This window comes from Candoia aspera, chromosome 4 (assembly GCF_035149785.1).
Source record: "Candoia aspera isolate rCanAsp1 chromosome 4, rCanAsp1.hap2, whole genome shotgun sequence".
NCBI classification, from domain to species: domain Eukaryota; kingdom Metazoa; phylum Chordata; class Lepidosauria; order Squamata; family Boidae; genus Candoia; species Candoia aspera.
The window spans coordinates 42,086,193-42,109,318 of record NC_086156.1 but is presented as its reverse complement, the minus strand read 5'-3'; the positions used below and the strand labels follow the sequence as shown (position 1 = coordinate 42,109,318).

The following is a 23,126-nucleotide window of genomic DNA, read 5'->3' as shown; positions in this document are numbered from 1 at the left end:
ATATTACAAATATAAGCAAAACATGTTCTCAGATAAAATGGGTGTTCCTCTTTAAGTGATCACAGGAAGATAAAAAAAAAGTAGGAAGTTAGAATGAAATAGCTTTCTGCAGAAGCTTTAAACTCTAGGCCCGAACAAAGAAAAAGAAATTAATGTGCTAAATGGATTCTCTTTTGTTAAAAACAAATGATTTTGTGCAAAGTGTTTCTGGTTCTGTTGTGGGTTTTTATTATTATGGTTACTGACCAATATAACAGAGTTTGTAAGTATGACAGAAGAACAAAATAGCTATTCAGATATGTTTGGTGGGTAAAAAACTGAGGTGCTGTTCAAGCATACACATTCAGAGAGAGCTGGGCCTGAAAAAAGGATGTAGCTGCTTTATTGATTCAAAAAGAGAGACTGTTTATGCTCCCAACTGTCATGAAGCACCACTTTCAAAATATTAGCACAGCCTTACTTTCTAGTATTGCTCTTTCTAAGAATATAAATTAAACCATTCTAACTTCTTCATTTTGATTATCTCCTCAATCAGATGTCAATATTTATTCACCAAATGGAGTACCCTTTAAAAAGAAAGAAGAAAAGGCACATCTAACAAAAGATAATAAATAAAATGGCAGAATTTAAATACTGGCAAAGCCTATGCCACTGAAAATAATTCTTTAGCCTTATGAAAACATAAGAAATCGAACTGACTGATCTTACAAATGCTGGCTAATATTTCAAACATTTTTCCCATAAGGTGCATAACGTCAGTAGTTAATGGAACTGTTAAGTTTCAGGAAGGAAGAACTTAAACCATTTTGATCTGTTCTTTGCTATTGGTCACCAGAGTATGGAATAATGGAACTCAAGGGGTGCTGAAACCATGTGTATTGTATGTCCCCACTGATAAATGGCATCTGTGATGAGTTCATTTAAAATGCCCTGCCAATTATGATATAAAATCTCTAAGATATTGCACCAAAAATGTCCTTAAGATACATATAAGTTCTGAGCTGTGGTGTAATTCCTAATACAGCTTTCACAACTTTGGTTATGCTTACTCCGTGTTCATTTACGTAACATCCCAGTGATGTAAGCTATTTTCAAATGTAGGAAGCATTTACTTTTGTTTAGTTTTAGAACTCCATTCTTACGGATGCTAGGACTTCATGCAGTCTCTGGTAATGCCCAGCTTCATAAAAGTCATAAAGCAAGATGTCCATGGATCTTTAACTGTCTTCTAGGTCTTGTACAAGCATAGATGTTTCCCTCTGGAACTTGGGAGGACTAGAAATCTAAAAAGATTCTCTGGTAAACAAAAAGCTGCCAATTGACATAGTGAACTAATTAGGTACAACCTGGGCTTAATTGGGTCTGCCAAAACCTCTCTCAACATCAACGCTGAGAATGCTAGAGAAATTGCAAATTGCTGAAGAATGCCATTCTAATAGGAAGGGTATGTTTCTCTTTTTATGACTCTGGTTCTTTAAGATCTATACCTAAGCAAAATATGCCATTTTTCATGGGTTCTGGTACTATTTATGAGGAATTGTCTATTGGTTCAGTGATCATTTCAATCATTAACCATCCTCTCTAATTCTACTTTTACTTTGGGAACAGTGGAACTGATACTGTTCTGGCCACATGGATTCTATATAGAACAATTCTTTTCTTAAGCTTTCCCTTTATTTAAGGAAACTTTAGGGTTTCTGTTTCTATTTCCATCTCAGGCTCTGTGGAGAATTCTTCTGATAAAAGGGACTATATGTAGCTCTGGGTTGAACTGTGGTGTTCTCTGAGCTTGGTTGTTTCCTTGCAGACATTTCATTACCCAACTAGGTAACATCATCCATGCGAGTGAGTGTGGGGTTCACTCCCTTTTTATATACAGTAGCTTATCCTGTATTGGTGGGGGTGTGGTTTTCCCCTTGGTAGATAATCTTGAATATCCCAATGGCAATATTTACAGCTACAACATTTGTTAACAACATTGCTTGGACCAGCAGCATTTTCAGCTTCTGAGACACCCAAGATACTAGAATAACTTATTAAATCCTTTAAAACTAAAAAACCTACTATTAACTTTTATAGGTATTTGTTATCAATGAATCAATTTGATATGCAGATGTTAAAGGATGAGTGGAATAAAGAAATAGAGGTTTCTATATTACCTAGACAATGGGAGAGTGTCTTAACTTCTATAGCAAGAGTGTCAATGGACTTTAAACTATGATCATACAACAAAAAATAATATTTAGAATTTATTGGACTCCATTATATTCGTATAGAAAATGACTGTCAAAAACAGCATTTTGTTGGAGACATAATAAGGATAATTCTTTATTAAAACATACGTTTTTACAGTGTCCTATACTTACTAAGTTTTGGGAGGAAGTAGTGGACTATATACAGTAAATATGATTGTGCAACAAAAGCTAACATTTTCAGAGGATAATATTCTCTTGAACTATATACCTAGTACATGGAGTTTGACAACTGGACAATGTAAATGGATTCTCCGTGCCCTTACTATTGCCAAAAGTCTGATATTGCAGCATTGGAAGACAAATCAATGGCCCCATTTACTCAACGGATTGAAGACCTGATTGCAGTTGCTATCTATGAGCGGATTGCTTATGGACGTAGACTTTGTATGGACAAGTATAACAAAATATGGAACTCATTCATACAAAATACAGTAGGTTAAAAAAAAACATGATAGTTATGTAAGTGTATTAGAAATATATATGAATATGTTCACATTAGATAAGTATATAAAGAATTGTAACTGTTTACTCTTGTACTATGTTTTTTTCTTTTTCTCTGTTGTAATTTTTTACTTTTTTGTTAAAGCACTTTTTATGTGTTTTTTCCCTTTGAAAATGTATTCTATTATAATTATCTTTGTGTTTAGCTTCTTTTCTTTTTCTTTCTTTTTTTTTGTGATTATTTTAAAAGCAATACAAAATTAATTTAAAAAATTAGACTTTGGAGAAATGTCCAATATCCTAAAATGGGGGCAATAGCTAAGAAGAAAATTAATAATAATGAAAAAGAAAATGACTTAATATGACATAGCTGATTTACAGTGTCCAGGGGCATTCACCAAGACCCATTAGGAGTTCTTTGAAAAGAAAATGTAAGTCATGTTTGAACTTCAAAAGATCAGGCAATCTGGGAAATATCCAGTTTCTACTTGTAAATATTTCATAACTAAAGCGCTGTGCTTTAAATTTCAAAATGTTTTAAAATGACTTGAAAGCTAGAGGAGAATGGGCAGAGAGAAGAAAAGAAATTGTGCAAAAGAAAAGGGAAAAGATTATAGCAGAAACTTCAGGTTTAAAATGATGTAATTGTTCTCAGTATAAAAAGTTCATGAGAATATTGCTATAATTATATAGCATTCAGACAATCTCTGATACTTCCCTTCCCAAAGGTGATTATTAGTACAAAAAAATGCACATGCCTTTTCCCAAGCAGACTGCCTTACGTGACCTTCATCATATTTACCTGCAAAGTTATTTTGCCACCCAATTGATTTTAACAATGTTATCCCAAGGAAAACTTAGAAACTACAATTAATATAACCTTGCCCACTTCCAGGAACATCTTCTACTTTAAGCTGCGTATGTTGAACAGTATACACTGCGGCTGACAAACATCCCAGATTCTTCCCTCTGAGATATCACTATTCACAAAAAGTATATTTTCTCCCCCTTTAAATAATTTATGGACTTTCAAACTAAACATGCATGCACAAACACCAACTGCAAACCCATTTACACACACAACTACAGTAGAATTAGAAAAAATACAAGTTTAACCTTCAAATTTGTTCATGAATTGAAGAAAGAACCATTCTATTTCTAACAATAGTAAAATGACGATTAACCAGTTTAAAGACCTATAATCACACTTTTCCATATACACTTCTCCATATATTCATTAGTTTTTCAATGGAATTTTTAATTCCAGATCAGGGAAAAATTCGGGGTTGGAACCAAAGTTCCTAAGTATATGAACTGGTTCTACTTTCAAATCTTGACATCTCTGGGTACATGGACTCATAAGGGGTATTGGCCTAAGACTATGGAAATCTATTTAGAGTAGGCAATACTGAGCTAGATGTAACAGTTTTGTTATTCACTATAAAGCAGCTTCACATGCATATGTTCCATACACAGCACAATCATTTTCATCTCATTATAACTGGTAGCCCACATACATATAATGTAGATGCATAAATATTTCCTGTATAGTTTGTATTTTACTTTACAGTACATATTGCCTACCTTAAGGCTGCATGAAGCTTTGAAGAGGAGTTTTGTTACAAAAGAAAACAGATTGATACCACTGAATATCTTTTGAAGGAAATTGCTTCAACCTGAATCTTCAAATCATATTTCCAAAGCGGTCCTAGATGTTGATTGGAACCAGGGGTTCTGAATTGCCTTGGAGAGATTCAAAGGTTATTGGGAGATTCAGTGCACTTTTTGGCTTGGCATAGTCTGACAAATTGTTGCAACTTTCCTTCCATATATGAAGAAAACTGAGGGGCAGTGGTGTGATGGGCTTACTTGTTAAAAACATTATTTTAAACAAAATTGGTTTAAAGCTGGAATACTATACTTTCTGCATTATCTCAGAACAACTTCTTTGCATAGGCTCTGCCAGACAACGAGGGGACCACTTTCTCATCCCTGCTATCTCTGTCTTTGAAATTGTCCATGGGAAATGTTTTGAAAAATTGTGGTGAGTCCTTAAAACAAAAAACTGAAGCTGAAAAATTGCAGAGATGTCTTCCTTAATGTTTACCAACCCTGTTATTTTCTTCACATCCTGACAAAAACAATGCAGCTGCAGGTAATCTGATTTCCCATCACAGTCTATGGTCAAACCTTTTATAGCTAAAGAAATCATGCTTCCTCTGAATCTCAAATCACCAATTCCAATTGAACCACATTACAATTTTGAACCTGAATTGGATATTGATTGATTCACAAATATCAATGTATTCAATATGCTGGGAATGTGAAGGATGTACTTTCATAACAGAAAATAAAGAAGGTCAGAAGGAGGCAATGTGGTACCTGTGATTTTTACTAGAAATTATTACTGAATCTTTCTGACTGGTGAATAACTCATGATTTAAACCATGATTGACCTCTCAACAAACCACTTGCAAAATATTAGCACAGCCCTACTTTTTAGTACTGCACTTTCTAAGAATATAAAGTAAACCATTCTATGACATTCTGATTATCTTCTCAATCAGATGACAATATTTATTCATCAAATAGAGTACACTTTAAAAAGAAAGAAAATAAGGCACCTCTAATAAAACAGAAATAAACATCCCAGATGGGATGAAATGGATCTTCATTTGCCAAGAACAAAAAAGCTTATTGAGGACATGACAAAATACAGAAGTTTCATAATATTTTCCTTTTTTAATGGAAGTTATCTTTTATAGCTAAAGAAATCGTGCTTCCTCTGAATCTCAAATCACCAATTCCAATTGAACCACACTAATTTTGAATGTGAATTGGATATGGGCTGCTTCACACATATCGAAATATTCAATATGCTGGGAATGTGAAGGAGATGACAGAGATATTTTTTAAAATCACTGCTAATTTTCTTAGTATTGGTTATTATTATTTATGATGGCACTTTATTCACCTCTTCAATGATCATTGTACCAAGATAACATTCTGCCTCCTCTCTGTTAAGTTTCTACTTTTGAAAATGACAGAAATCTAGCAGGGCAACAACTTCGTGAATATCTTTGTCAAAGGGGGAAAAAAAATCAAGTATACTATTGGGAAATGTATACTTTCATTAAAAGAGCCTGAACAAAAAAATCTAGAATAAGAAAGGTATCTTCCAATACATGATATTTGCATCATTCTTTTTGATTTAGCTAACACTGTGCTAAGAATTCAACAGAAATGTAAAACAACTGGTATCAAGCTCTGACAGACTGGTATTTTCTTATACTCAGACCTGTGGTCAGTACTGCAGCTAACGTTTCAACACCAAGATCTACTGTCTCATGCTCCCAGAGTTTGGAATTTCCAATTTAAATTCATAAAGAGGTTATAGCAATACCTCTTTATGAAGAGTTCATTTTCGTTCGCATGTCAATTATTGAGCCACTAGGAGGATAATTTTCAGGCCATGATTATGCTGTTTCAAATGCACAAGCTGACTTGATTCTCTTTACCTTGCCAAGCAGGAAGATCAGTAATGCCCAGAGGTGGATTCGGCATAATGCTTCTATCTTTGCTGAGAGAAATAAATCTGTTTATTTCAGAGACATATAAATTGAGAATAGAAGCTTTGAGTTTATATTTGCAAGAATATCAAGAAACTATTACTTAACCTTTTCTCTCCCCAGTCATCTTGGAATGAGGACCCACTGATTGCACCAAGAGAGCGATTTATGCTTTTCACTGTCCCCAAGATTGGACTTTTAAAGAACATAAGATCCAATACAGTACAACTGACTAAACTATGTATTTTGACAGCACCCTGTTTAGATAATTACTTCAAATGCTCACTCTGTACAAATCAATGAAATCGTGATAATTCCCAATCAATCATGTTTACAGATCTAAAATTGCCTCTTACAAGCCTGCAGACTTCAATGAGTGAGTTTTCGTAAGATTTTGAGAACGCAGCATTCCACTGATAAACATATATGAAAGTGAGATATATAAAAGGCAAATAGAGAAATTAAAATGGTCTTTGATTTTTATCATGCTGATATATGTAATCATTGTAACCTGTAATCACTGAGGCTGAAACCTAGCAGAGTCAATACATCTCTGTTCTTAAGATTCCATATAATTAAAATGAAGAAATTAAATCCTCCTTTGATTCATGTATTTTCCTATAATGGTCAGTAAAGCAAGGGCTTCATTTTTAAAAAATCCTTATATCTTTGCACATACATGTACATGTACTGACTGAATGATAATCCAGACTTAATAACCATGGTCTGAATGAGTACCCTGCTGATAGATGCAGCCAGTTTGCTTCCCTTTACTGGAAGCAAATAAACAAATCAGAAATAGACTTGTGCTCCTTCAGAACTGAGGTTCATTATTAAATGCATCTAATCACATGACATGGAAGTCAGACATTAGCAGAATTTCAGGTTGGCCTGATCAATGAAGGTTCAAGATGGTTTTGGGCATACTTAACCAGAATAAAGGTTTTAGATTCAACTCTGGTTGAGTTCACTGCTTGATATGAGATAAAGTAGAAGTAAAGAGAACTCATCCACTGACACACTGCTTTGGTTTATTTATACCACAATCCAACCCACATTTAGTCAGAGAAGCTCAATGGGACTAATTCTCAGATCAATGAATATAGATTATAATTTGAGTCATTAGAGAGAGACAGAAAGACATATCAAATGAGAAAGACTGGTAATTGTATCCTGTCATTCCCATTTCTAAATTGGAGATGTCCAAGATAGCAGATGTCTATTTCTGGTTTATGTTTGTTTCTTTTTACAGACTTGTAAAGTCTGTTCTATACTATTTTCTTCATTAAAAATGCACACACAAAAAAATCACATTTTAAATTATACGTATTTTCCCACAGAACATGCATTCTTCAATATAATTAACAAATCAACTAATTCTGCAGTATAGATCTCCAATTAAGAAATGTACACAAAAAGCATATGTTGGGGAAAATGTATTAAAATGTATCTATTGCCTAAAATAACACACACACACACACACAGACATTTTGTATTATGGGAAATTGCTTCTAAGAATATATATATTAGGCAAAATTTCATACAAGCATGGGCTTATGATAGAAATGCACACATACACAAAATGCAGATAGCTGTTTTAAAATAACTCTCAAATACAGCCATGGGAGAAACCAAATTTAAGATTGGAAGAATGCAACTGAGAGAAACTGAAACTGACAAATTCATCTATCCTTACTCAAATGAGGGTTTAGCTTCCATCCAACAGGATCAACAGCAGCCATTTTCCATTTTAGATCTGCTACTTCTGAGATATGAGATTAAGGCACCTAAAACCAGTTTCCTATAAGCTGCAGGAGCCTGAATTTAAGTGTGATTTACCTAGGCATAATGATTAGCATGGATGCTGAATTTTGAACCATAGCATGAACACTGAAAATGGGCATTTTAGGTACTCTGTGTATGTATATGTATATGTGTGTGTGTGTGTGTATCTGGGTACATATACATAAATATGCAGTGTTTTCATCTGAGCCTACAACCATCTGTTTAGGCTACAGTTTAGGCAACCTAGGATTTCATCTGAATACGAACTCTGAATTAAATCATATACATTATACATTGTATACATTATACAGTATTATATATTCTAAACTTCGGAAACAATTTTCAGTATCTGCTACTACATGTGCCACAATATTTGCCAAATAAAATGTGAACCTTCAGTTAAATGTCCTTAAATTACTACATTTATAATTAGTTGATGGACATATGCTCCATATGCTTATTGCAGAATGACAGAGATGACTGAACGGTTGCTGTAAATCCATGCTATCCTCAACATTTCTATCAAATGTATCCACATCAGACAAGCTAACCACTTTTTATGGAAAGAAATAAGCATCCAAAATTCATGGCCTCTGATGGTTTCTTTGAATACATGTTGTTTAGAAACTTTTGTTCCTGTCATTAATTTTTTATTGGAATACTATGTGGACTAATTTCCAGGTGTATGTCTATTTATATACAGAAAAGAAAAAAAAAATGCTTTTCCAATGGAATTGAACTCTATTTTCATAATATGTAGTGAATTGAAACTGATTTAATACAAATTCAAACCTTTCATTTAGATTATTATTAGCAGGATAACACATTTTGTAGATACAAATATTCCCCATTTATTTAACATATATTTTTATGTATAATAATGAGAATTTCTAGTTTTTATTGCTCATCATATTAGTACTGAAAAGCTTAAATTTTATTTCTCATTCAGTGGCAATGTAATTGTGCAAGAGGGTTGAAGAGGTATATTTAAGGTCCTTAGGAGGAGCGAGATAAATGACAGGGACATCAATCCTATCTACATGTCGGGTGAAGATTGATGTCAAAATATCTGTGATATCCATTGCCCTGCTTGTCTCCTGCTGACAAGGCAGAAGAGATGTGATTCTTTAAAGCAAACAAAACAAGCAACAAAGAAAAAAAATCATGTGGATCCCATGATAGGATGCCAATTCCAGAGGTGGTATAAATTCCCACTGGGAAGAATCAAAGGAATCTTTGAATCAGGGAGTATCAGGCAGGGTGTGTCAAAATCTGCAAGATGGCAAGTGCAGTGTTGTGATTGAAGCCTCCATATTATATATATTCATGTACGAAGGGGGCAGGGCTTCTGTCACAATGCTGTGCCTACCCTATTTCAGATGTTGACACTCTTGCTTTGAATTCTGTGGATCTCCTTTCTTCTTATCTCCCTTTACTTCAATATTAGATAGACGTTCAAACTTTGGGTTGGAGTGTCCTTTCCAGCTTGGAAGTGGGAGGAATCCAAAATTCATGTAGCCCTTGAGACACCCGTTCAGGGCCCAAAACACTGCAGCCTCATATTTCATGCAACAAAACTTGAATTGTTAGTTGAAGTTATCATGCCACTTTTGTGAGGTAATACCATATGGCTACACTTTATAGCTGTATATTACCTCCATCTTGAAGATAAATACATTAGTGTGATTATACAATACCATTCTTTATTCCATTTTTTATTTCAAAAATATACTAAGAAAAGCATTTTCAAATGTGAGTAGTCAGACTGTGGCAAATGAAAAAGAAATGTTGTACACAAAATCTAAAATACCACAGCATACTAGGATAGTAACTACTTGAGTGGGAAATACTGTAGGTTCAGTAGGCTTTCTGTGCAAAGAAATTCCATAGGCTGAATTAAATCAGTTTACTGTTTCTTTTCCTCTTCTCCTATTTCCTTTTTGCCTTGTATTTGGCTTGCTCCTTAATATATTTAGAATGAGTATGAGTTAATGGGGAGGGTTGTATGACATAAAACAACATAGGCACAGTAGAAATTGGAGGAGAATAGCAATGTATGAAAAACAAGTCAGGTCTGAAACAAAGAGGAACACACCTCAGCATCTTTGACTTAGTCCAGCATAAATCTCACTCTAGATCTAAGGAAGAACCAGAGATTGGGGAAATTACTTACTACCTACTCCTACTCACAATCTGGATAAATTCCCACTGGGGAAGCCAATTGGTCAAATCTAAAATCAACCCTTGCAAAATCAGCTATGTTTTCCTGAAAGCTCTCTTGCTAAAGAATTATCCAAGTGATTTTCTGTATTCCCTGAGAACATAGAAATCATCAGCAATAACAACCACCCCTTTGAAAATTTACCGTATGCAGCACTGAAGCTTTAAAACAACCTCCACTGACAATAATGGAAACTATTATAAAGGTTTACATAATACTTATTTCTCATCAGAGATACACATTTTCCACTAGGGAGGTTTGTGGGACAGTGGATGGGCCTCAAGAATGGAGATGGAATTTACTGAAGAAGCTTGCAGACCAGTGGTTCAGTTTAAAGGTACAAATGTCCAAAACAGAAGCAAAAACTGAACCCTCGTTCTTTCTTCATCTCTGCACATGTATCAGAAATCACATTTAACATTAACTTTATTCACATGGTCTTTTAACTGATGGCTGAAATTCAGTCTGGAATGGGTATGATTTTCTCAATGAGAAAAGAACACAGAAATAAATTCCCCTGTGTTTCATCTGATTTTGTAAGTAAGCAGACCCTGCCTTTCTTCAGAATCCCTTCTGTGTCCCAGAAGTTCCACTTCAGACATATTCCCCAATGACACAATCATGTAGACATCCTATTTTCTCCACAAGGGGAATCCATCAGACTTAGCTTTGCTTGTTCTCCTTGTTTATTAAAATATTTAACAGCTTTAAGAACATTTCCTTAACAGTTCCTTGTGTGCTTTACCTATTGCTCAGGTGTATCTTTGCTATCCATCATTCTTCCTCAAGCAAAAGGAGGCTTAATCTTGCATATGAAGTTATTCCAATAAAAGTTTGAATCTGTAAGTGTTATAGTCTAGTTAGACAGTAATTTTCTGTTTATTATGAGGGCAACCACTCACTCTCTATTTTTCTTGGATTTAAGTATTTAATAAAGAGTTTGGAAATGGTATTTGGGAGAGGCTTGCACTTTCTAGACTGGGTGAAAGCCTCTCTCCTCATCACAGGGTGAAAGCTGTAGGGTCATGCCTACCGTAAACAAAGGGAATTAAAAGGATGAGGTGTTGTGCCTGGCATAAAACAATGTCATGTATTTCCTAGAATGCGCTCTTTGGAAAGAAGACAGTGAGCATGCACAGGATAGGGTACTAATATTCAGATTAGCTAATTGCCAATTAAGTTTTTATTTATTTAAATCACATGAATTCTTGCATGAGGAATTCAGATTGTCTAAAACCATGGAATGGCAGCATATTCAATCAAAACATCTTTTGAGTTCATAATTCAATCCAGATGCAGCAGTAGCATTTAAAACTCCTAAATTACTATCAGCACTGAAAAATGTTTGGGCAATTCCAAAACTACAGTATTTTTTATGAACAATTAAACAGTATTGTTAAGGTAGATATTGGTTATCTGCAAACACTTTGGAATAAAAAATAGGAATATAATATCACATTAGCATCATTAACATTAACATTATTAACAATATTACCTGCTGTATTAATACTGTTAAATTCATAAGGTTAGATTAAATCAACATTATTATTTATGTATTTTTTGTTGTTTAGAGTCTTTAGAAAACACTGGCTGACATTTTCATTATACTGGAAGTATAAAATGATGGAGGGATACTTACCCATAAGATATAGCCTTGCCCCACTATCCTTCTGTTTTGGTTTAATACTTGTAAGTATGGTAATATAATGTAGGAAAGACTAACACACTTTAAAGAAGTAGAATGGATTCTGAATTATAGACCAATATTTTAGAATTTATCATATGAAAAATTATGGATTTATTGAGCATGGGGTATAGCAACACAGATTACTCTTTTATAGTGAAAAAAGCATGCTACTCCAGATTTACAATCCTGAATTGATAATATGTATTTATTCTCTGCTTATGAACTGGCTATCTACTGACATAATGGAAAAACTAATCATTATTATTCCATCTAGTCAAGTTTTAACACTGTGTTTAAAACCTGAGCTGCCTTTTTATGTATATATTTATGTCCTTCGTTTTTTTCTTTCCTTTGTGTTTTTCTTGTATCTTCCCTCCTCTCCCTTTTTTTTGTATTAAATCAAATTTTAAAAGAACATGCGTTAGATCAAAACTAAACTAAGTATTTTCACAGGGGTAAGTCTCTAGATCACAATAAACTAATACCAGCTAATGCTGTTCAAGTGTTTTGCGTTAATATAAACTAAAAGTGACAAAAAAGTAAAAAGAAAACTAACAGAAAATAGAAAGAAAAAAGATCCATATATTAGTTATAATTACTTATAAGAAAATAAGTTTTATTTTTTCAGTGTATAATCATTACTTATCTTTTTTTGTTGGTGTTTTTATGCATTAAAATATTCAAGTGTTTGGACTTATAAATTATATAAAAAGTTACTCAGTTTCTGGTGTTTTAATTAAAAAATGAAAGGTACCCTCCCTCCATATTTTGAGAATGCCTTGAAGTTCAGCAACCATACAGATGTTTGTTATATTTAACCACCATTCATCTCACTTTGAATGAAATACACAAAGTACAGGCATAATACAGTAAGTTCAAAAAATTCACATCAGCTATTAAATATTTGAATCAGCAATGCTTTACCTGAGGAACAGGAAGGAGCTGTATACAAATTGCTAAACTAAACAGATATCTGACAAAATTTCCATTGAGTTACGGATACTTCTTATCAAACAAGCAATAACTGCTAACGTTAGTATGGAAATAGAAGTGTATTCTTAAGAGGCTTATAGCCCCAGAATTTCCTCCTTTTGTTGACCTTTAATTGATGGAGAGTGGAAGACAATGCTTACCTGGCACTCCAGGGGGCGTTTTCAGGTATTTTCCATTAAAATGTTGAATTACAACTTCACATTTTTCAGTAGATTCCATTCTGAGGAAGAAACATAAATAAGAAAAGGCAATCATTATTACTGAATATCTGTCTTCTCACAGCTATCCAGTAAAAGTTACTGGGTAAAGAAAGAACCAGAGATACTAGTCTTGCAGAACTTCTTAATAGAAGATAGAACATTTTGGGCTGCTTTAGCACAGCCTCCCCCAACCTGGGAAGTGCATGCCAAAATGGTAGATAATTTTGGTATCTGTAGCCCCAAAATATGTGTTAAGTTCCAAGTTATGGAACACTGCTTTAGCAAGTATGATTATATGTCCTGGGGTAGTTTAATACATTAGAACAATTCAATCTAATGCTCTAGGTATTAAAGCCTAGCTTTTGCTGATTCCACCAGCAATCTGATAGATGTCTATTGAATTCAATTTCTTTTAGGAAGTGTATATAGTGGCTGCCAGATCTTTGGAACTTCAAATCCCATCCAGTTGTCAGGGCTAATGACAAGGGACTGAAGAGTCACAGTGCAGAGCATCTTCTGGGAATCAACCAGTCTACTCCTTGATTAGAAGCCTATAGCTCAGAATATGTTTCACAGAACTATATCTATAGGCATATAGGGCAGGGAAAATATCTTCATGGAAAATACGTGTTTTCCCTCTTACAGGTGAGTACAGTTAGTCCTTGCTTATCAACTGCCTTGTTCAGTGACCTTTCAAAGTTACAACAGTGCTGACCCTCAGTCACGTGATCACCATTACAGTCAGTACACATTGTCCTGTGCCTGATCTGTTGTTTTTCTTTTCTCTCCCACTTGCAGAGCAGAGAGACTGGTGAAGAAGGGATTACAAGGGAATAAGCAGGCACACAATGGGAAATACACATTGGAAGCAATGTGCTTGCACCAGCATCAGTGAGTGTGCTATGCAAACAGCCAGTTGTATTCCCCATTATGTGCCTGCTTACTCTCCACTGTTTCCTCCCTGCAGGGGTGGGGGGAGAGAAAAAAACAAGGGATTTCTGTAGGTAATCTCTCCTGTGTCTGATCCATTTCACCAGAACATAGAGATTGGAGAGGAAGAGATTACAAGAGAGTAACAGGCACACAGTGGCAATACACCGGACTGTTTGCTGAGCGCACTCGTAGCTGCTGGTACCACCACATTGCTTTTAATGTGTATTCCCCATTGTATGCATGCTTACTCTCTTTTAATCCCTTCCTCTCCAATGAATGTAAATACAAACATTATTTCCCTTCTTGCTAATTATCCCAGTGCCTAGGTGAGCATTCCAAAGGGTGAGGGAGCAGTTAGGAGGCAAACAAAAGTGGAAAGTGTGAAACTGATTAGTCTTCTCAGTTTTGAGCTGGAAAGCACAGTTATGGTCACATGAATTCCCACTTAGCAAATGCTTCACTTAGCAATGGAGTTGCTGGACTCAGTTGTGGTCGCTAAACAAGGACTACCTTTATCTCACTTACAAATTGTTTCTATTAAGTTCTCAGTTAAAACATAAACATTTTTCTCCCGCAGAAAAGTTCTCAATGACAATATAACCATTTAAAAGAGAAAGCTAAATCAGAATAGGGAAGAGGGAGACAATATTTTAAACCATGAAGAGAAGTAAGAAAGAAACAAAAACAAATTTGTGTAATATGATACAAACACAGGAATTCATTATAAAACAAAAAAAGTGATAAAAATCCCCATTCACTGGAATGGGCAGGGCTGAAATTTTTCAGACTATATTTCTTTATTTTTATTTTTATCCTGCCTTTATTATTTTTATAAATAACTCAAGGTGGCAAGCATACCTAATGCTCCTTCCTCCTATTTTCCCTGCAACAATCACCCTGCGAGGTGAGTTGGGCTGAGAAAGCGCAACTGGCCCAAGGTCACCCAACCGGCTTTCATGCCTAAGGCAGGACTAGAACTCACAGTCTCCTGGTTTCTAGACCATTGCCTTAACCACTAGAGCAAACTGGCTCTATATAAAAATTATTTGGGAACTAGTGTATTTAAAGAGGTAAAATGGGTCTCTTATGCCTTTTCTGAGTCTTAAATCTCACAGAAAATGAGAAAAATTCCATGATTCAGAGAAGGGTTAAGGGTTTTTGAGGGGCACAAATTGGAGGCTACAGGCAGGGATGCTAACTAATAAAATAAAAATAAAATCTTTATTATGGTCATAGACCAGCATAAGGAAGGTGGATAAAAAGCACGGAAGATTTGTCAGAGTCTAAAAAAAGAAAAAGAAAAAAGAAAAATTAGAACATACTAACATAGAAAGTATATGTAAAAGTCTGTAAGAATCTAAAATAAGGGGTAGAAGCATTAGATGGGTCTAGGGGAGCATAAAAGGTTAGTATGTGGAAGACTATCAAATTACAGAGCCCTCTAATGTGGTGAATTAGGTGCTTATTAAGTCTTGTTTATGACACAGGTCACCATCTGATGAATTTGGAGAGCTGCTGCACAGAACCTGGCAACGTTGAACATTATAGCAGGGTTGGTATCTGAAAGCAGCAGGTGTAGGATTGTCCTTTGTGCCCTGGGTATTTATGCAGTAATGGTGAGATAAGGCTAGTATGAATACCTCTGTAGTACAGGAGAAGCACATGCTCTGTGGTTTCGGTGTGTCCAGAGTCCCAGAGGCATTGTCTCTCTGGGTAAGGAATCTTTCTGTATCGGTCTTCAAGGACAGCTGAGGGGAACGCGTGACATCGTGCCAGAGTAAAGGCCTCCGGTGATTAGGGACTTCAAGTTTAGTTAGGTATGCCATAGGGGAGGCAAAGTACCTGTTGGATTCACTGGCAATAAAGGTTGGGGTCCTGGTTAGATCCAATTGGCCCTCTGTGTCTGCTACACACTGTTTAATGAGTGCTTTGGCCTTATCATATTCCATGCTGAGTAGGTGGCCTGGAGAGAAGCCCAGGGATTAGGTTTTAGTTGCCACTGCAGAAATTGAGTAAGAGTGGGACCAATATGCAGCCTTGCCTGACAGCCTTCTCAGTTTCAATGGCACTGATGAGATGGCCCTGGGGGTTACATCTTACTTTGAGTGAGGTCCCTTCATGTAGCACACATATTAAATGAAGTAGATGTCAGTCAACTGAGGAAGCCTCCAGTTTTTCGCACAGTTCAGCTTGGGATATGAAATCAAATGCTGCTCTGAAGTCTATGAAAGCAGCATAAAGGGACGTTGTGTTGCAGGAGGAGTATTTTTCAATGAGATGACAGTTGGCCCCAATTCATCGATTTTCACTCCCCAAAACTTGCTGGAACTAGGCACTGATCAACGATGGACTGGTCTTTCCTAAGGCCAGCTTGCTCCTCTGCAAGAATGTTTTCTTGTTCCAGCCAGTCCTGGAATTTCCATTGTAGGTGTCTTGCATAGAGTTTGCTGATTGTGTTGAGGAGGCTAATGGGTCTATAAGTAGCAGAATCATCCTTTCCCCCTTTTTTATGTATAGGGACAATTATCACAAGCTCCCATTCCCCGGAGACATAGGTGTCAATGCAGGGTGAGTGAGGCCAGAATGAGATTCCAAGGGAGATATGGCAAACTGAAGATGTGTCATGTTCCCCGTTGCAAGTCATAAGTGCATCACAACGGGGAACATGCACATCAGGAAAGAGGAAGGGATAACCATTATCCCTTAAACACACACATCATCCCTTAAGCACCCAAACCCATAAAATCAATCACCAGGACAATAGGAGCGCACCTCGGACAGGACATGGAAACCATTAACAGATCGGGGGAACTCCCACCCATTACCCCGGGGGACGCACCTGCACCAGACGAAGGCAAAGAGACAAAGGGGAACATCGGAGATCGCCCGAATCGCCCATCGTCAGACCCATACCAACTCTAATCACCCATCCGGACCCGGCTTGGGGGACAATGGGGGGTGGAGGAGGACAAGGTCCGCCACTGGGGTATAAACAGGACACCCTGCTACCACACCCACATTCCCGTCTTTTTTCTCCGTATGCATTCTGCTTCAATAAACTCGGAAATCCTTAAACCCTTTAAGTGAACGCCGCGTCCATCTCAAATAAATACCCCCTACCCATAATAAAGGACATTCTTGCCCACCTGGCAAAGGGTAAGATATTCTCAAAACTGGACCTGAGGGAAGCCTACTTCCGAATATGAATACGGGAGGGGGACGAATGGAAGACAGCCTTCAACTGCCCGCTGGGGTCGTTTCAATATAAAGTTTTACCATTTGGGTTGGCGGGGGCACCAGGAGTGTTTATGCAGTTAATTAATGAGGTCTTGCACGACCACTTATTTAAGGGGGTGCTTGTCTATCTCGACGATGTTTTAATATATTCAGAGACCGAAGAAGAGCACGAATGCTTAGTAAAGCAAGTGCTCAAGAAACTCCGCAAGGCAGAGCTATACGCCAAGCTCTCCAAGTGTGAGTTTCACAAGGACCAAATTGACTACCTGGGCTATAGAATCTCGGCAAGGGGAATCAAGATGGACCCAAGTAAGGTCCAAGCCATACTGACGTGGGAGCGCCCACGCACGAGGAGGCAACTCCAAAGTTTCCTTGGTTTCACGAATTTCTACAGGGGTTTTATCCAGGGGCTGGCGGAAATTGTGCTGCCTCTAAGTAACCTACTCCGGGCAAAGGGCCTGGGAGACACATATAAATCAAGGAACCCAGGGGCGCTCCTGAACTGGACAGCTGATTGTCAAAGGGCTTTCGAACGCCTCAAAAGCCTCTTTACAGCAGAGCCAGTACTGCAACACCCTGACCCCACCAGACCCTTCGTCATGCAAGTCGACGCATCCACCTTCTCCATCGGAGCACTCCTGCTTCAGCGGGATTTTGACAATCAGCTGAAGCCCTGCGCGTACCTCTCCTGCAAGTTCTCTGAAACGGAATGGAGATGGCACGTGTGGGAAAAGGAGGCGTTCGCAGTCAAGGCAGCCCTAGAGACATGGAGGCACCTCCTGGAAGGGGCCTCCTGCCCCTTCGAGGTCTGGACAGACCACAAAAACCTAGAGGCTCTCAGCACTCCAAAACGCCTCAGCCCAAAGCAAGTACGCTGGGCGCAATTCTTCAGCCGGTTTAACTTTAAATTAAAGTTCATACCGGCGAGGAAGAACTTCCTAGCAGATGCTCTTTCCCAACGGCCTCAGGATGCCAGCCAGGCATCGGACATTGTGGGTACTGTGTGGACCGACACACAGCTGGGCTGCCCTGCTGTCACGTGCAGCCAAACAAGAACCCAACGCACCCCAGCACAAACACCCGCGAACAGAAGGAGACGCAGGTCAATTTCACTGAACTGGCAACAATGGCTCGTTCAACCCCCGAGACAGATACATGGTTGCAAACCAACCAACACTATGTATCTGTTACGAACGGTCTAGCTTGGAGACAGAAGAACCTGTACGTGCCAGAGACATTGCGAGCGGAAGTTTTAAACCGCTCCCACGATGACAAGACGGCCGGGCACTTTGGGTTCATCAAAACATTACATTTAATCAGGCGACAATTCTGGTGGCCTACTCTCAGAAAGGATGTTAAAGAATATGTCGCTGCTTGCCCCACATGTGCCATGTCAAAACGAAAGGTGGGGAAGCCCCAAGGACTGCTGCAGCAAGTAGCAAGCCCCTCCCGTCCCTGGGAGGAAATTTCCATGGACTTCATTGTAGACCTATCACCCAGCCAAAGAAAAACGGTCATCTGGGTGGTAAAAGACTATTTTTCCAAGCAGGCACACTTCATACCCTGTGCGTCCATTCCCTCCATGCAACAGCTGGCATGCCTATTCCTTAACCACATCTATAAACTGCACGGCGCCCCCTCCCGTTTGGTGACCGATAGGGGCACACAGTTTACTTCCAGGTTCTGGAAAGAATTTTAAAAACTCATTGGCACCAAGCAGGCACTGTCCACGGCTTGGCACCCCCACACAGATGGCTCTACGGAGATTCTTAACTCCACCCTGGAGCAATTCCTACGATCATTCATAAACTATCAACAGGACAATTGGGTGGACCTGCTACCTTTGCAGTGCACCAGAGCACAGGTCACACCCCATTCAAAGTGGTCTATGGCAGAGACTTCGTGCCAATCCTGGAACTGCCCCAACCAGACACCCCACCCTGCTCCCCAGATGACTGGGCAGCACAACTGGCCACAGTTTGGCCTGTCATCCAGCTGGCTCTCGCAGAGGCGCAAGCTACATACAAAAAGTTTGCAGACAACCACAGGGCGGTGCAACCGAACTACAAAGTGGGAGATAGGGTCTACCTCTCCACTATGTTCATCAAGTCCCCACAGCCCTCAAAGAAATTGGCACCCAAATTCATTGGACCGTTCCAAATCATAGAAATTATAAACCCAGTGACCTTCAAGTTGGACCTACCCCACAATTTGCGATGCATACACCCAGTATTCCACTGTGCCCTACTGAAACCGGCCACCTCTTCAAAATGGCACAATGAAACCCCCCCGCCCCCACCCATCATGATAGATGGGCAATAACATTTTGAAATTAAGGAGGTACTAGACTCCAGGAGGCTAAGGGGCACCCTACAGTACCTCGTCAAATGGAGACATTTTCCACACCCGGAGTGGGTCCAAGCGCAAAATGTTTCAGCAAAATGGCTTGTCAAAAGCTTCCACGAAGCATACCCGGACAAACCGGCACCTTAGAATTCTCTTAGGGGGGCAGCATGTCATGTTCCCCGTTGCAAGGCATAAGTGCATCACAACGGGGAACATGCACATCAGGAAAGAGGAAGGGATAACCATTATCCTTTAAGCACACACATCATCCCTTAAGCACCCAAACCCATAAAATCAATCACCAGGACAATAGGAGCGCACCTCGGACAGGACATGGAAACCATTAACAGATCGGGGGAACTCCCACCCATTACCCCGGGGGACGCACCTGCACCGGACGAAGGCAAAGAGACAAAGGGGAACATCGGAGATCGCCCGAATCGCCCATCGTCAGACCCATACCAACTCTAATCACCCATCCGGACCCGGCTTGGGGGACAATGGGGGGTGGAGGAGGACAAGGTCCGCCACCGAGGTATAAACAGGACACCCTGCTACCACACCCACATTCCCATCTTTTTTCTCCGTATGCATTCTGCTTCAATAAACTCGGAAATCCTTAAACCCTTTAAGTGAGTCCGTGTCTTATTCGAAGTAAGGCTACCCTGACAAGATGGCTCTGTGAAAGCAGAGTCAATGAGTGCAGCAAAGACAAAGGAACTGGTGAGCATACCAGTTTCTTGGAACCTCTCTGGATAAGGAGAGGATGGGAGATTGCCCACAATCTCCGGACAGCTGTTCCCCTTGAGGAGACTTCAGGACAGCAGTTTTCCACAGGCTTGAGCACCGGGAGACAATGGGATTAGCCGTCTTGCTCAAAACTGCGGTGGAGACTTTTTAAGTTCACAAACCTCACTTTCTAATCACTTTCAGAAATTGCTCATTAACTACTTCTGAACTATTAGAGACCTTCGGAAGGACAAGTCTGAAAACGCTGGAGGAGTCTGCCTTCAATCTTGAATGAATGAAAATTTTAATAAGCTTAAGAATTTAAAGAATCTGAAATAAACAGCAAAAAGTTAAATAAGTTTTTGATATTAGAAAGTTATAAATGGACTAAGAGTCCTGATAAAATTGGAATATTGAAACTTTTACAGTAAGATTTTGGAATTAATTATAAAGTACAATTTTCTCATGGGAAATAGATCCTGTTTTGGGTTTTACAGGACATAACATACATAAATAACTTCGTGATTTCAAAAACTGGACACTAGAGGGGACTAAAGATTTTAGGTAGAGGAAAGATATACAGGCCTGTAAGATGGTACAAAACATTATAACAATAAAAATGCTGAAGGAGACTTTTGAAGAATGGAATCAGAAAATAGTAGCCACAATATCAACAATGTCAGTAATGATATCTGCTTCTATGGATAGACAATGTCCAAAAGATGTTATTGAAGAAATGTCAGATGTAGAACAAATTTTATCTGACAAGATAGAGATAGTATCAAAAGTGGATTTACAATTGACAGGCCAAGAGAGTAACATAGAAACAGATGTTTCAAAACATCCTTTACATGGATTTCCAAAAGAAACTGGCTGAGGTTTTAAAATTTAAAAGGGAAATACAAATGACAAACGAAGAGAGTGACCTGGATAATTTTTTCCTACTGGATTTACAAAAGAGGCTTGTTAAAGCTTTGAAGAACTCTGTACAATGGGACTAAGAAGAAATGAAGAAAAATTAAATCCTATGACAATATTTAAATGAACTAAAGATTAAGACTGTCAGAAGTAAAAGAAAGGAATATATAGTTACTTGAACAAGGTTAAAATAAGATATGTTGCGACTTCTGGCTACCCTTTATGGACTTTCTGCTGACACCAGGACTGAAAAGATGATGTTTTATGGATTTGTTTATAGACAAGAGATGGGATATGGGATGAAGAGATAAATGTTTGTAACCTTAGAGAGGGTGAAGAGTTAATAAATTTGTTTGTACTTGTGAAGAGGATTGGAAGTCACTTCTTTATATATTTCTTTTCTCTTTCTTTATTCTTAATTTTCTTTCTTTTTCTTTCATTTTCCTTTTTACTCCTTATCTCTATTGTCTTTCTTTAAGTTTAGTTTGTATTAGATTTTACTATTATAATCAAAACTCTTACATATATACTGTATATACTGGTCCATCTAAAGATGGACCAAACTATCATCATCCTCCCAGCAGACAAAGGTTGCACCACCGTCATTATGGACAGATCACAATATATACAAAAGACCAAAGAATTACTTGAGGACAAAGAAACCTACAACCCAGTAAACACCAATCCCATACAGAAACTGGACAACCAGGTCAAAAGAACTCTCAACAACCTCACCAAGAAAGGTCAAATTACACAAGAAGAACAGAGGCGGATGAAAAGCAGTGGACCCGTCCTCCCAAGCTTCTACGGATGCCCCCAAATACACAAGCATGGCATACCACTTTGGCCCATTGTATCATTGCCAGGGACTCCCACATACAACATAGCTAAAGAGCTTACAAAGAAACAGGCATCTCACAGAGGAGAGTGAATATTCTATGAACTCCCCACTACAGTGCCTCCAGAAAATAAAAAAACCTAAAAATAGAAGATGAGATCATAGTGTCATTCAACATTACAGTGCTCTTCACATCCATAGACCCGGCACTAGCAAAAGAATCCATGGCCACAGTTCTGTGCAACACACCCGACCTAGCCAAATACAGCAAGATCAAGATACCCAGAATAATGGACCTCATCAACCTCTGCCATACGACCTACTTTCAGTGTGATGGACAAATATACCAACAGATCAAAGGAACACCCATGGTATCACCGATTTCAGGACTTATAGCAGAGATCGTAATGCAGCGCCTGGAAAGGATAGCACTCCCACACATACAACTCAAGGTATGGATCTGGTACGTGGATGATACTTTTGTCATAATACAAAAGAAACAACTGGAAGAAACTCATGAAACCATCAACAACATCTTTAACGGAATAAAATTCACAAGGGAGGAAGAAAACAACAACACACTACTATTCCTGGACATCCTCATCAGTAGAGGAAATGATGGCAAGTTAGAAACACAAGTCTACAGGAAAGCTACCCACACCAACCAAGTGCTCCATTACCAAAGTAACAATCCAACCTCCCACAAAAGAAGCTGTGTAAGAACATTACTCAGACGAGCACTTACATACTGCAGCAACCCAGAACACCAGAAAAAGGATACAGATCACCTATACAGCATCTTCCAGCAAAATGGATACCCTCTCAATTTCATCAAAAAGTGCCTCACCACCCAACCCACTACAACCCAACCAATAGAAGCTATGAAAAGGATAACACTGCCATACATCAGAAACATCTCAGAAACCACCAACAGATGGTTACAACCGCATGGAATCACTGTAGCACATAAACCA

General features: G+C 38.2%; 1 protein-coding gene across 2 annotated transcripts in view; it reads right to left on the bottom strand.

Annotated features, from left to right (window-relative positions):
• RBMS3 (RNA binding motif single stranded interacting protein 3) overlaps positions 1-23,126 on the bottom strand; it is a 612,128-nt gene that overhangs the window by 127,722 nt on the left and 461,280 nt on the right. For both annotated transcript variants that reach the window (XM_063303918.1, XM_063303920.1), the window contains exon 6: positions 13,092-13,171. In XM_063303918.1, coding sequence (XP_063159988.1) covers positions 13,092-13,171 — 80 coding nt within the window. The remainder of the gene's footprint in view (positions 1-13,091; positions 13,172-23,126) is intronic.